The following is a 12,672-nucleotide window of genomic DNA, read 5'->3' as shown; positions in this document are numbered from 1 at the left end:
GACCTAAAGAGGAAAGAGAAAAACATCAAAATATTTAAAGTGTGAAACGGGAGAGGACCTAAAGTTACTAAAGTCAAAACTACATATACTAAATGCTTTTGTTCTGCCTTAGTTTATTCTTCTTTATCACTTCTTCTTTATTTGCGTCATTTTTTATATCATTTTTATATTAATACAAGTTTTTCCCTTGTTATATTTTGCTTCCTTTTGTTATGTTTTTTAATTCTTAAGTTCCTTCGTTTTACTTCTTTTTTTTTAGCTAAAGTTTATATGTATTTTCTGTGTTTTATTTTTTAACAAATTTTTCTTGTTCGCAGCTATTTTATAGTTATTTTTTATAGTTTTTATTTTGGTTTTGTTTTTATAATGTGCGAACATTGATTATAGGTTGGGAAGCACTTCTAGTGGGGACATTAGGAGCTATTCTAGTTTGCAGTTCGATGCCTGTATTTGATATGGTAAGATGGTTTCAATCTCATCAATATCTGACATAATGATACTAAATATTATTCTTAGATGGGTGTAGATGATCCTGTAGGCGCCAGCTCAGTTCATGGTATAGGTGGGATATGGGGTAAGCATTTGTTAGACTTCTTTCTAACGCTCTACCTCAAAAAGCTTTAGTTAGTTGGTAAAGTTTAATATAGAAATGAACATGTTGAAAGGTTTAGTTACTGAGCTATATAGGACAATAAGTTTTAACAAAGCTAAAAAAAACTACTTTTGAATAACATAGCATTGATATTTTCTAGGGGTTATAGCAGTTGGTATTTTCGCCGAGGATCCAATCCCACTTGATACTACAAGTGGCAGAAATGGAATTCTAAAAGGTAATTTAAAGTCTTACATTTACTACTTCGACTACTCTCTCTTTAAATGTACTTTCTCGAATTTGTATAGATAATGACTCATCGAGCTAGAATCTATGGAAAGGGCATCACGTGATTAAAAACGACCTTACTTCGGCGATATTTTTATGATCATTGTGTCAGATCGTGTATGATTGTTTACGTTTGTTGTTTTCAGAATATTTTTTAGTTTTAATACTTTTATAGTAACTGTAATATTATATTGTGATAGTGCATAATAATAGTTTCTTGTTCTCAACATAGCTGCAGTAGCATTAGCAATGTTAATAAAACATCTTCAGTTTAGTGATTAATCGTCTTATAATAATAAATTTTTTCCTTTGACGATGGAAAATTGATAATATATTCGTATTTTCGTATTTTCTTTCGCACAACCTTTGACGCCGTTTTTAATATACACGTGAATATGCTTTCCATCTCTTGGAGAGATGGAAAGATGGAGAGATGGAGAGAATTGACAGCCCGCATTGTAGGAAATCACGATCCTCAGCAATGAGGAAACGACAAGAGAGAGAGAATATGCTTTATAGCTTCTCCATAGATTTTAACTAGATGAACTAACTCCACTCTTTGTCCTATTAAAAATTGAGCAAACTTAAGCATTTTTTTACTTCACTAAAATTCATATGTACCAAACACTAAACTTTAATAGCATATAAATGTAATGTGATATTGCACGACATTGTTCCTAATATAAACTCCAAAAGATAAGTCAGATCGAGATAGAAACATCAGTATCAGTAGTCCCTATGTAAGTCGATAATAGTAAAGTAAAGATCATAAAACTTCTCATATATGATTAAGAGCAACATCAGTCACAGTCAAATTTAGACAAAACTTTATATTTCATCGTAAATATAACATTTTTTTAAGTCCCAATGTCTTTGTAGGTGGCGGATGGTACCTTCTAGCTATTCAAACGCTAACAGCTCTATGTTTGCTCGCTTGGGGAGTACTTTCGACGTTTGTACTGCTGTGGATTATCAACCAGTTCATAACGATCAGGATGGAGGTTCATACCGAGCTGATGGGAGCAGATATTACCGAACACTTGGTCAAACATGGACATGTAAATATAGTTAGTGTAGTAGTTTTACACCATCTCATCATACTATTGATAAATTTGTCTTAAAAACTCATTTATTATTATTATTTTATTTCTCGTATGGCCCTTTATACACAAATAAATATATTGCATACAGTATAATACACATATTTGTATAATCTATCGACTCTAGAATCGTCGTTATGATGTGATCTTGTCTGCCATCATATATTCTTATGTTGATGTTGCTAATGATTTGTAGTCGTCCGCAGTTACATAGACAGACACAAATGCAAAGACCGCAAAACCAGTAGGCCCAGATTAGTTACCCACTGACCTAATTAAATGCATTGACGAAAAAACACTGCATATACTTTTAGATCTGTTCAACAAAGTATATACAACAGAAGATATAGATGACACCCAGTTTGGATTCAGAGAAGGACTAGGAACGAGAGAGGCTCTGTTCGCTTTTAACGTTCTCGCGCTAAGACGACTAGATATGAACCAGGATCCCTATGTCTGCTTTATAAATTATCAAAAGGCTTTTGATAGACATAAAAAACTCGTAAAACTGTTAAAACAAAAGGTTAAAATCGAAAATGTCGATACAGAAACTATAAAAATCAAAAGATACGTTAGACAGGGTTGCGTGCTGTCCCTATTGTTATTCAACCTGTACAGCAAAGCTATTTTTAAGGAAGCAATATCAGAGAAACAACAGAGTATATCAATAAACGGAAAAATCTTGAACAACATAAGATTTGCAGACGTCACCGCTGTTTTTATAGACAGTCTATAAGCACTGCAACGCTTAGTAAATAGATTACATCAAGTCAGTATAAAATATGGACTCCAAATGAACGTTAAGAAAACCAAGGGCATTATTATTTCTAAGCAACATACAGTAGGAAGGCTAGATATCGAGGGAAAACAAGTAGAAAGAGTGAATAACTACAAATATCTGGGAACCTCGGTAAATGCAAACAATGACCAAGGTAGAGAAATAAGGACACGCATTGAAATTGCAAGACAAGCATTTATAAAAATGAAAATACTGTTTTTTACTGGAGACCTTCGTCTGGAGCTGAGGATAAGAGCCTTAAGATGCTACGTGTTCTCGACTTTGTTGTATGGAATGGAAAGTTGGACACTAAAAGTGGATAATATAAAGAAGTTGGAATCATTTGAGATGTGGTACTATAGAGGGATTTTGAAAATACCATGGACCCAACGAGTTACAAATGCAGAAGTGTTAAGAAAGCTACAAAAGGATTGTGAGGTCATAAAGTACATCAAAAGAATAAAGTTGGAATATTTAGGCCACATTACCAGAGATGCGAAATATGAGATATTAAGGCTCATAATGCAAGGTAAAATCAAGGGTAAAAGATCCATTGGAAGACGAATAATTTCTTGGCTAAGAAACCTAAGAGAGTGGTATAGATACAGCTCAGTAGATCTTTTCAGAGCTGCCGCCAATAAGGTACGGATAGCTGTGATGATAGCCAACCTCCGATAGGAGAAGGAATTACAAGAAGAAAAAGCAGTTACATAGTGGAGTTGATCTTTTACCCCATTTGCACATCATATGTCCATATATGCCTTGATGTGTTCTGATTCTGTCCAGGATAGACCATGTGTTGCATGATAGATCAAACATGCTACTATTTTGTTGGTCAGTCCATTCTCAGGTCCATGAAGTCCTGAGATTAAACTTTTCTTCCACGGCTGGCGTTGCTTATTTTGTTGGTGGTCGTCTGCAGTAGAGTCAGCTACAGTGAGCAGTATCTACGTCTTGATGGGTTTGATGGTAGGTTACCGATGCCAAAAGTTTTTTTATACATTTGTGAGAGTGTTTACGTTCACCATAATTTGAAAGGTGGAATGTGACTCAGTTCTGCGAGCCATTTTATGGAGTGGATTTGACAACACCAGTAATCATTCTGATTATGTTATACGATTAGACTTTTTTTTTTAGATATGTGGACTATGAATCACACATTTTCTATTTCTGGTGCACTCCATTACTGGAGGTTTGCAACCACTACACCACAATGTTCTCTATTCTACGCCATTCTTGGTAATTGTTGAACGTTCATGCCCGTCCAAGATCACATAATCAAGTGTAAAAACAAAACTTAGGGCAGATAATCGCAGGGTGGATGTCGATGCTCTCCTATTGTGCCGCTCAGCTTTGATGTGGATGTTGGATGCTGTGGTCTCTGGATTTGAATTTTCCCTTTGTTTTTATTAGATATTCTTTGAACGATAGTATTCTGTCAAGTTCTGTTGGACGCCAGTGTGATGATTCATTTCATTTAAACAGAAACATTTATTTTCGTGGTGTTCGATTGGAGCCTCCAAGTACGGAAGTTCTTTTCCACTATGTCTGAATCCGTAGCAAGGATTTGTCTATTTCTTCAATTAACCTACTGGCATCTTCGAGATGTACAGGCTAGAGCAGAGGAGATAGGACAGATTCCTTAGACAGGATATTCTTCAGTGTTCTGGGTGTGCTGATGTCGGTTACTGTCACCACTTAGACTTAGATTGTTCAGTCGTTCAACACATTGTCGATTATTCGGGCGGTATGTTCAGTATGGTATAGTTCGGAGGAGTTTGTATATCATACATTTTCTCTAAACTATATTAGCTCGATGAATGGGGCTGCAGTTTTAAATTTTCTCTGAAATCCTCCATTAATAAAAGTGGTCAGTGAAAGAATTTAATCTGCGCTGTACAATTTAATTCTCTACGGTCAGAATTCGATTGATTTTGCATTAAGTAATTTTGTGCCATTTGTATCGTGGATTAGTCACATCTTAAATGTTGCTGCTATTTTTCGGTTTGGAGTTATTACGTTTTTCATCATTCGGCTTCTATAGATTTTAATAGCAATTACCTTTAATCGTTTAAGTTCTTGTAAAAGTACTTATTAAATAAATATTATATTAAGATAAAATTAAATAGAATTATTATAAAATAATTTAATTATAAAACTGTGATTTCTGCTTTTCTAATACCGAATATTGTCTGTTTGTAGACGATTTCGTCTTTGGGACGAAAGGGAAATTTACTAAACATGAAAATTTGTTGAGATTTAATTGATTTTCTTTCAATCTATTCAATATGTTTATTGATATTTTGCAGTTTCTGCTCCTCTAATAATAAATATTAAAATTTAACGACTTTTAGATTCAATCTAGTCCAAATATAAAATTGATTTTCTTTTACTGACTCTATTACTGACTGACACTTTCTCATTTCTGTTCTTCGGGTACTAAATTTTAAAATATGCCGTAGTTTAGTTGTTCAATTATATTTTATTTGATCTTTTGGGTCTTTTTGGGATATTTATTTTAAAATTTTGTAGGCTATGTTCTTCTATTTCTGTGTTTCTTTTTGATCTTCTTTCGGCCAATATAGTTAGTTTTGGACCCAGTATGGTTCTTGTCTTGTTTATTGAGATGATTTCCTTTCCTTATAGAAAAGCAAATCTTTCTTATTAGCAATTTTCTCTTTTTTCTCTGGTTCAGCTACGGTTATATCTTTTATTTGCTCTTGAGCTATTTTTACACCAATATTTTTTCGTTTTTTCTTAATACGTTTATTGCATTTATGAGTTTTTCTTCGAATTTTTGGGCAGTTTTTTTTTCTATTATTCGTTCAGATATAGCATGTTTCTTCTTTGTTGAGAATCCATCAAGTAGGGCCAGAACCATATATCGATTCTGAAAAGGCAAATATTTAAGTAAACTTCACATTTAAGAATAGTGGTATCACTACGTAGTTACGTCTAATTTAGATGACAGAAAATAAAGACCACTGTATGTCTTTGTACTACGTATAACTTGCTGAAATATCTGAGATTACTTACATCTTCTAGAAACGTTTATTCAAATTTACAAAACTACAGAGTTGGAATAAGAACTTTGTTAGAACTCATAAAAGCTACGTAGGCTGAGGATGCTGATAAAACAGCAGTCATTAATAATTGGATATTGTAGGCTAAATTGGTATTAGAGCTGTATGTGCTTGACAGAAGAGAATACTTGTCGGTTCTGTCAAAAAAGAGGAAACCACTTTACAGGTCTTGTCAGTGTGAAATCCTCGCAAGGCTACAGTATCTAGAACTCGGAGAGGAAAAACCAAACATCAGTTATATGAAAGGACCCGTCTCAAAGCTTATTAAGAGAATAGGGCTGAATAAGGAGCTCTAACTGACAAATAGAAGCACAATATATCTGTAAAGGTCGCAGTTTGTAATTTGTTTGTAATCTGCAATGTTCTAGTTCATAATATATCGGCTTCTGTAAAATGAATAACACAAATTGTGTTTCTGGAAAATAGAGGGACTATATTTATCATTTATAGGTATTCTTTCTCTTCTACCTCAGCTTTTTCTTTTCAAGGGTCGCTGTTTTTTACTCTTCTTTGCCACTCATCTTTGTCCGTCGTGTCTTCTTCCTTTAAACCTTTCTTTCTTAATTAAAAGTGAAACTGGAACAAACCATAAAGTGGAGATATCCAGGAGTGGCTAGTATACCTGTTGAATACAAAGCACGTGGTGTTCGTGTGTATTAAGGTATAAAAAATGCTTATTAAAAGCTTAAAATTTTTTATTTTAAAGAAGATCTTTTCGGAATTAAATCATTCCATCATCAGTTTACTAAAAGAGAGAGTAAAAATACCAATATTAAAAAACAAGTAAGTTAAAATTTAAATGTATAGAAATAACACCATAAAGTTACCAATAAATTTAGTAGATCATTATGCAATAGTAAGGACTCTATTGACTTCAGCAAACGCAGTGGAGTTTATAAACTTCAATGTTCTGACTGTGATGCCACTTATATTGGTAGAACTTGTAGATCTCTAGTAACCAGGGCCATGGAACATTCTAAGTTAGAGAACACTTCTTCTTTTTCCCATCATCTCAAATATCACAATCACACAATCAAGGTACCAGATGATATTTCTCTTCTTCATAACATCCCAGGTAGAGATTATCTCAAACTTGACCTTTTTGAGGATTTGGAAATAGTCAAGGAAAAGAAAAACAGTCCCAATTGTGTTAATCGTCACACCAGCATCAACAGAGACTTTGTTCCACTTCATCGACAATTATTTTCCTGATCTAACTTTCTTTCTGTTAACTACACATCCAGTTTTACTTACTTCTACATTTCTTTCTATTTTCCCATAGATTAATATCACCTTATAATCCGCCATACTTAACTCTATTCTTGTCACCATTAATACACTAACATCCCCTTTTCCAATATCCAATTTCCCATCCTCTCCAATAACTACCATCTAACTAATCACACAGGTTTTCTTATAAATACTCACTTTACATCTATCAATCTCTTATCACAATCAGTTTCAGTATCCCCAGCTTACCTCTTTACATTCATCTCCTATTTCCTTTTCTTTCTTTTTCTTTTATTTCTTTTTTCTCGATTCATCTACCATAAATTTCAAACCAACTTTTATCTATACTTACTTCATACAAGGAAACAATTAGGTAATAACATTCTTTTTATCGCCTTTAAAATGATTTATTAATTTCAACTACAACTTTTGCACAACAAATTTTGCCTTACCCTGGTATACCAAATTTATTTTACATCGCAGTCACTCATTGTTTTACATTCTACCACCTTTTTAAAATACCAAAAATTGCTATTGATCTTACTACACACAAAACACAATTCTTCACTAAAAACTGCCTATTCACAAACTTAAGCACAATGACTTTTGCTCCTACTCTACTACATCACTCCACTTGACATTGACGGGTACTAACTGATTTTTCATACCATCAAAGAATATAGGCTTAAGCGTCTATATTCTTTGATACCATCTTTCTATCAGTTAGCCCATAGATAAAAAATATATATTACTGAGTTAGCCTAAGACTCCAGAACAGATCAGAGGTAATGTAAGTCGATTAAACCTCACCAGCTACAGGGGGTCATGTATGATGCCCCCATTTTCAGTTTTTAATAATCAACAAGTTAACAGTCTATTGCATTTACCTTGATAAATACCATGAGGATTATATTTTAATACGAATGTCCTTCCATTTTATGTGGCCATACAATGTTTTTAACAACTTTTTATGTAAGTAGTAAAAAACCAACGTGTTATTTCTATACATTTAAATTTTAACTTACTTGTTTTTTAATATTGGTATTTTTACTCTCTCTTTTAGTAAACTGATGATGGAATGATTTAATTCCGAAAAGATCTTCTTTAAAATAAAAAATTTTAAGCTTTTAATAAGCATTTTTTATACCTTAATACACACGAACACCATGTGCTTTCTTTCTTAAGTCTTCTACCACACAGTCCTTCCATCTTCTCCTCAGTTTCCTCTACCTCTCGTTCTCTCAACTTCTAACAGCTCTATCCTTTGTCCTGCATACTTTTTATTTCTGCTTCTGACGTGACCAAATCACCTATATGTACCACTGATAGGTATTAAGATCCTATAATTTTCATGTACGGTTTTCCTCTAATACTTCTTTAGGTATTTTGCTGTTGTACAGCTTTTTTATTTCTTATTTAACTTCTTTTAATTTCAGTACATCTATTTTCTTTTGTTATATCCTTTTTGTTATTTTGTTTTTTTTTTATCTGTTATTCGAAACCTCTTCTTCTGTGCAGTATTATATTTAAAGTGTTATTTTGTACAAATAAATAATATAAAGTACATAATTATTCTTATATATGTATAAACTTCTATTTAGGTTGGAGTGTCACGTGCAGTGTCTGCGTTTCGACCAGTTTTAGATACTAACGACATCGATCAACTTAACACTGTTGGGATGAATCCGGAACATCATAAGCACGTGGACGCTGTTAAAACCATGGCTAGGAAGAAACGTTATCGATTGTCCAAAATCCTTAGAGATATAACTAAAGACCGAAATATGGGTATAAACGTAGCGAAGAAATTGTTTCCGAAGAAGAACTCACCAGGCGCCAAACAGCCGACGACTGCCACTGTGGTGCAGAATGGGACAGAAGTGAAGAGTTCCCAATTGGCTTGGGTACATTAGGTTGACTTATTTTATTTTTATAGTCATTTTTATTAAATATACTCATGAACCACATAACAAAAATCAAAATCAAACGTAAAATTGATGGATATCAACATACTCTCCATGTAGGGTTATACACTAATTCTACCACTTTATTGTTGCTATAGGCACATGACATGATGTATCGTTTTTGTTCTGCTTCATCTATGACCGTTTTTCTATATTTTCTTCCTTTAACTGCAAAAATACAGTTATATGATATTCATTATTGATATTTTTTGCATTTTTCTATAATATTCACTATTATAACCGACTTAAACTAGAACTTCATACTTACTTCGAACAATTGACAATCTGTTATGTTGAATCCTTCAACTATATTTGCTAAATCAGGGAGGAACGGTTTATTATCACATCAAATAAATTTTTTATTACTGACAAAATAAAAAGTAGCGTCATCTGAACCATTCATCGTAATCATCATTATTATTCTCTTTGCCTTTATCATTATACAAGGTCGGCTTCTCTAATTACATAATTTCTATTTTGGATCGTATCAATATTAATCCCCTTTACAGACATGTCCTGCCTAATCGTCTTTTCCTAGACCTTTTTTGGTATTCTTCTCCTACTATTTCCAGGAACCCGCAGGTCAGCAGTTCTTTGTATTGGTAGATTAACTTGTCGACGGTGAACACGACCAAACCATTTTAACTTATGTTCTATTATTTTAGTATCAATTAGATTGGACTTCTACCACTTCATCCATTTGAATTCTACCTCCATCTATTTCCCCATTACTCTGTAATACTAATCCTAGATACTTGAAACTATTACTGTTCACAATCATTTCGCCAGCCAAAGATATCATTTTATTTGTAATAACTCCAGCTTTAAATGAAGATTTTAAATAGTCTGTTTTTGTCTTACTAAGGATTAGACCTAAACGAGGATGAGGTTTTAAACCACCTAAATGAGGAACATAAATATAGAAATCTAGAAAACCTCAATAGAGAGAAAGAATTCAGAGCATTCTATAAGAAGGTTAACATCAACAGAAAATAATTCAAGACAACCACAAGACTATGCAGAAGTTAGAATGGCGACCTATTAACAACAAGGAAAGATGTATTAAGTAGATGGGTGGAATACTTTAACCAGGCACTTAATATAGAGGAAGAAGAAAAAAACCTTAAATACGAAAGAGATGAGGTAAGGGGAACACACGAGAGGGAAGAAGAACCACCAACAATTTTGTGTATGGTTCAAAGTATTCCAATAATCCAATCATTGGGGAGGGATTTTTGTGTCCATATTTCTTTTATAAGCTGCTGTAATGTCATAATGGTATCATAGCCACCTTTTTTATATAGTTCAGTTGGGACATTATCTATTTCGGGTGATTTGTTTCTGATTGATTTGTTAACTTCAAGATTCGTTGGTGGTTCCTCTTCCTTCTCGTCTTTATTCTCTATCTAACTTACAATAATTCTTCATTTTTCTATCTCCCTCGATTTTTCACTCACTCTGCACTCCTTTCTTTACATATTCTTCATCGATCTAACCCACAAAAGATCTGGATACTTGGACCTATTGAGTTAATCTCTTGTAGCTCACGTTAAAATCAATTAATCACATGTCACGCTCTCTTTATTTTTCAACGTTATAAACATTACAAAAAATTCGTGGTTGTTGTTATTTTACTTTGGATTTGTTGGATACATCAACTACGCGAATCAGTATATTCCTTGGGAACCTTCATTGGGAAATATAAATAGCTACATATAATTTTTATAAAATAGTAATAATTTATAAAATAATTGTATCAAATGCTCATGTAATATTATATTCAAATAAAAATATTTAACATAGTTTTCTATGGAAGGAAAAAGTTTGGTTATTATTTAAGAACTCTTTCATTTATGTAAAAATTATGTGATTAAGATATATATAATAAAAACTCTAATACAATACCAATTTTGTTTTATTTTGATAACAAACCTTAGAAATTGTCTAGTTTAGAAGACCTCATTTAATCAGAATGATAATTATGCTTTCTAATCTCTTGCTATTTCTGCTTCCCTGATACCAAATTCTAAATGTTGTTTGTTGTTGTTTGTTTGAGTTTCTATGACTGCGGACACTTAGATCCTTTAGCCAATCTTACAATTTTTACTCATTTTTTCATTAGTCATTGTTAAAGATTTAAGTTGATTTTGTTTAATCTGGTCATTCTATTTAATCCACCCTTTACCATTTCTGCTCTCCTGATCCAAGTATTAAAATTTGTCGATTTTAGTTGATCTTCCAATATAATTTTTGCTCTCCCATACTGGTTTTGCGTTATTTTGTTGAAAATATTACACAATATTTATTAAATCATTTATTTATTAAAATAATATAACACACGTTTTTTTAAGTTGCAAGTCAGGAATGGAGGGTTGACATCCTTGCATATGACGAACTTTGTACAACATGGCCATGTGTCCACACCAGAAACCTGTTAAAATATGTAAATATTAGAATCGCAGGTCCCATTTATTATTTGTAATAAACCAAGATAATATCGTTCTGAAGCTTTTTGCTTGTGGCATCTTAATACAAATTACTATTTTTGTTGAAAATACACTTCAGAACTCGTTCTTAAAAAAAACCGAAAACGAATTGCAAAGTGGAAATCAAAACGTCAAAAAAATTAATTTTAAAGTCAAATTGTGGCTTATTTCCAACAAAAATAGTAAATTAAATTAAGAGAATATACAAAACCTAATAAGTTATTTTTACAAAAGGAAATTAGTATTTTACAAATGTTAATAAACAATCTCTTTCATCATAGCAAATTTAAGTCACTGGAGATAATTTTTCAGATGTAAAAAGCAAAGAGTTCACAAGAATTTTCTATTATATCATTGGAATTGTCAAGTGATTGGACAATTCGGATTATCTAGATTGTAGAGTACGGATTCATTGTTTGTCTTAAAATCGCTAGGGCTTTTTTGTTAAATAAACCCTTCTGTCGTTCCCAGTTACATTCTGCCGAAGTCTTTCTGCTTCTCTCTCTCCCTCTTTCTTTGATTTGTCTTAGGTGAGTGGTAAATATGTTTCTCGTCAGTCACCATTCGCCTAAATACTTGCTTAATCGAATCCATTTCATTTCCAATATTTTAACTGCCTATTTTGAGTAAAGGGAATAAGAGTGGAATTAGGTTATTGGACTTGGACAGCTCTTCTTTATGCCCTTACTTTCTCTGTAATCTAGTTACCTCATCTTCCTTTTTAAGTTACCTCAGTTCCTTTTTTCATCATATTCTTTATTATACAATCAATGACACCTGGATTTTACATTTGTTTTATGCTGTCCCATCTAAGTTTTCTCATCGGAATTGCTTTTATGTATCCATGCTCGATTGTGAAAATCTTTCAACATTTGAGCAAATCTGTAAATATCAAAATAAAAACATACGAGCCAAAAAACTATTGGATTGAGGTAAAAATCTACCTCATGTTAACAAATACAAATAAGGAGTAACAAAATGGCATTTGGAAAAAGATGATAATTATAAATAATATCGACACGGTTTAACAGAGATGGAAAGAAAATTTGAACCCAAATAGTTAAGAGAATTGAAGCGAATTATAATAAGTATAACACTAGTAAACAAAGAAAGATTTTCTTCTACTTGCGGTGCCAATCCGTTCCGGATAT

At 32.6% G+C, this 12,672-nt stretch overlaps 1 protein-coding gene across 1 annotated transcript in view; it reads left to right on the top strand.

Moving 5' to 3' along the window:
• LOC140436151 (putative ammonium transporter 2) overlaps window positions 1–10,042 on the top strand; it is a 29,440-nt gene extending 19,398 nt beyond the window's left edge. The window contains exons 7-11 of the mRNA XM_072524859.1: window positions 388–458; window positions 517–574; window positions 753–830; window positions 1,760–1,938; window positions 8,673–10,042. Coding sequence (XP_072380960.1) covers window positions 388–458; window positions 517–574; window positions 753–830; window positions 1,760–1,938; window positions 8,673–8,984 — 698 coding nt within the window. The 3' untranslated portion in view covers window positions 8,985–10,042. The remainder of the gene's footprint in view (window positions 1–387; window positions 459–516; window positions 575–752; window positions 831–1,759; window positions 1,939–8,672) is intronic.
• Window positions 10,043–12,672: the final 2,630 nt, after the last annotated feature.

This window comes from Diabrotica undecimpunctata, chromosome 3 (genome assembly GCF_040954645.1).
Source record: "Diabrotica undecimpunctata isolate CICGRU chromosome 3, icDiaUnde3, whole genome shotgun sequence".
Lineage (NCBI taxonomy): Eukaryota > Metazoa > Arthropoda > Insecta > Coleoptera > Chrysomelidae > Diabrotica > Diabrotica undecimpunctata.
The sequence above is the reverse complement of the archived record's forward strand: the minus strand, read 5'-3'. Positions and strand labels throughout refer to the sequence as shown.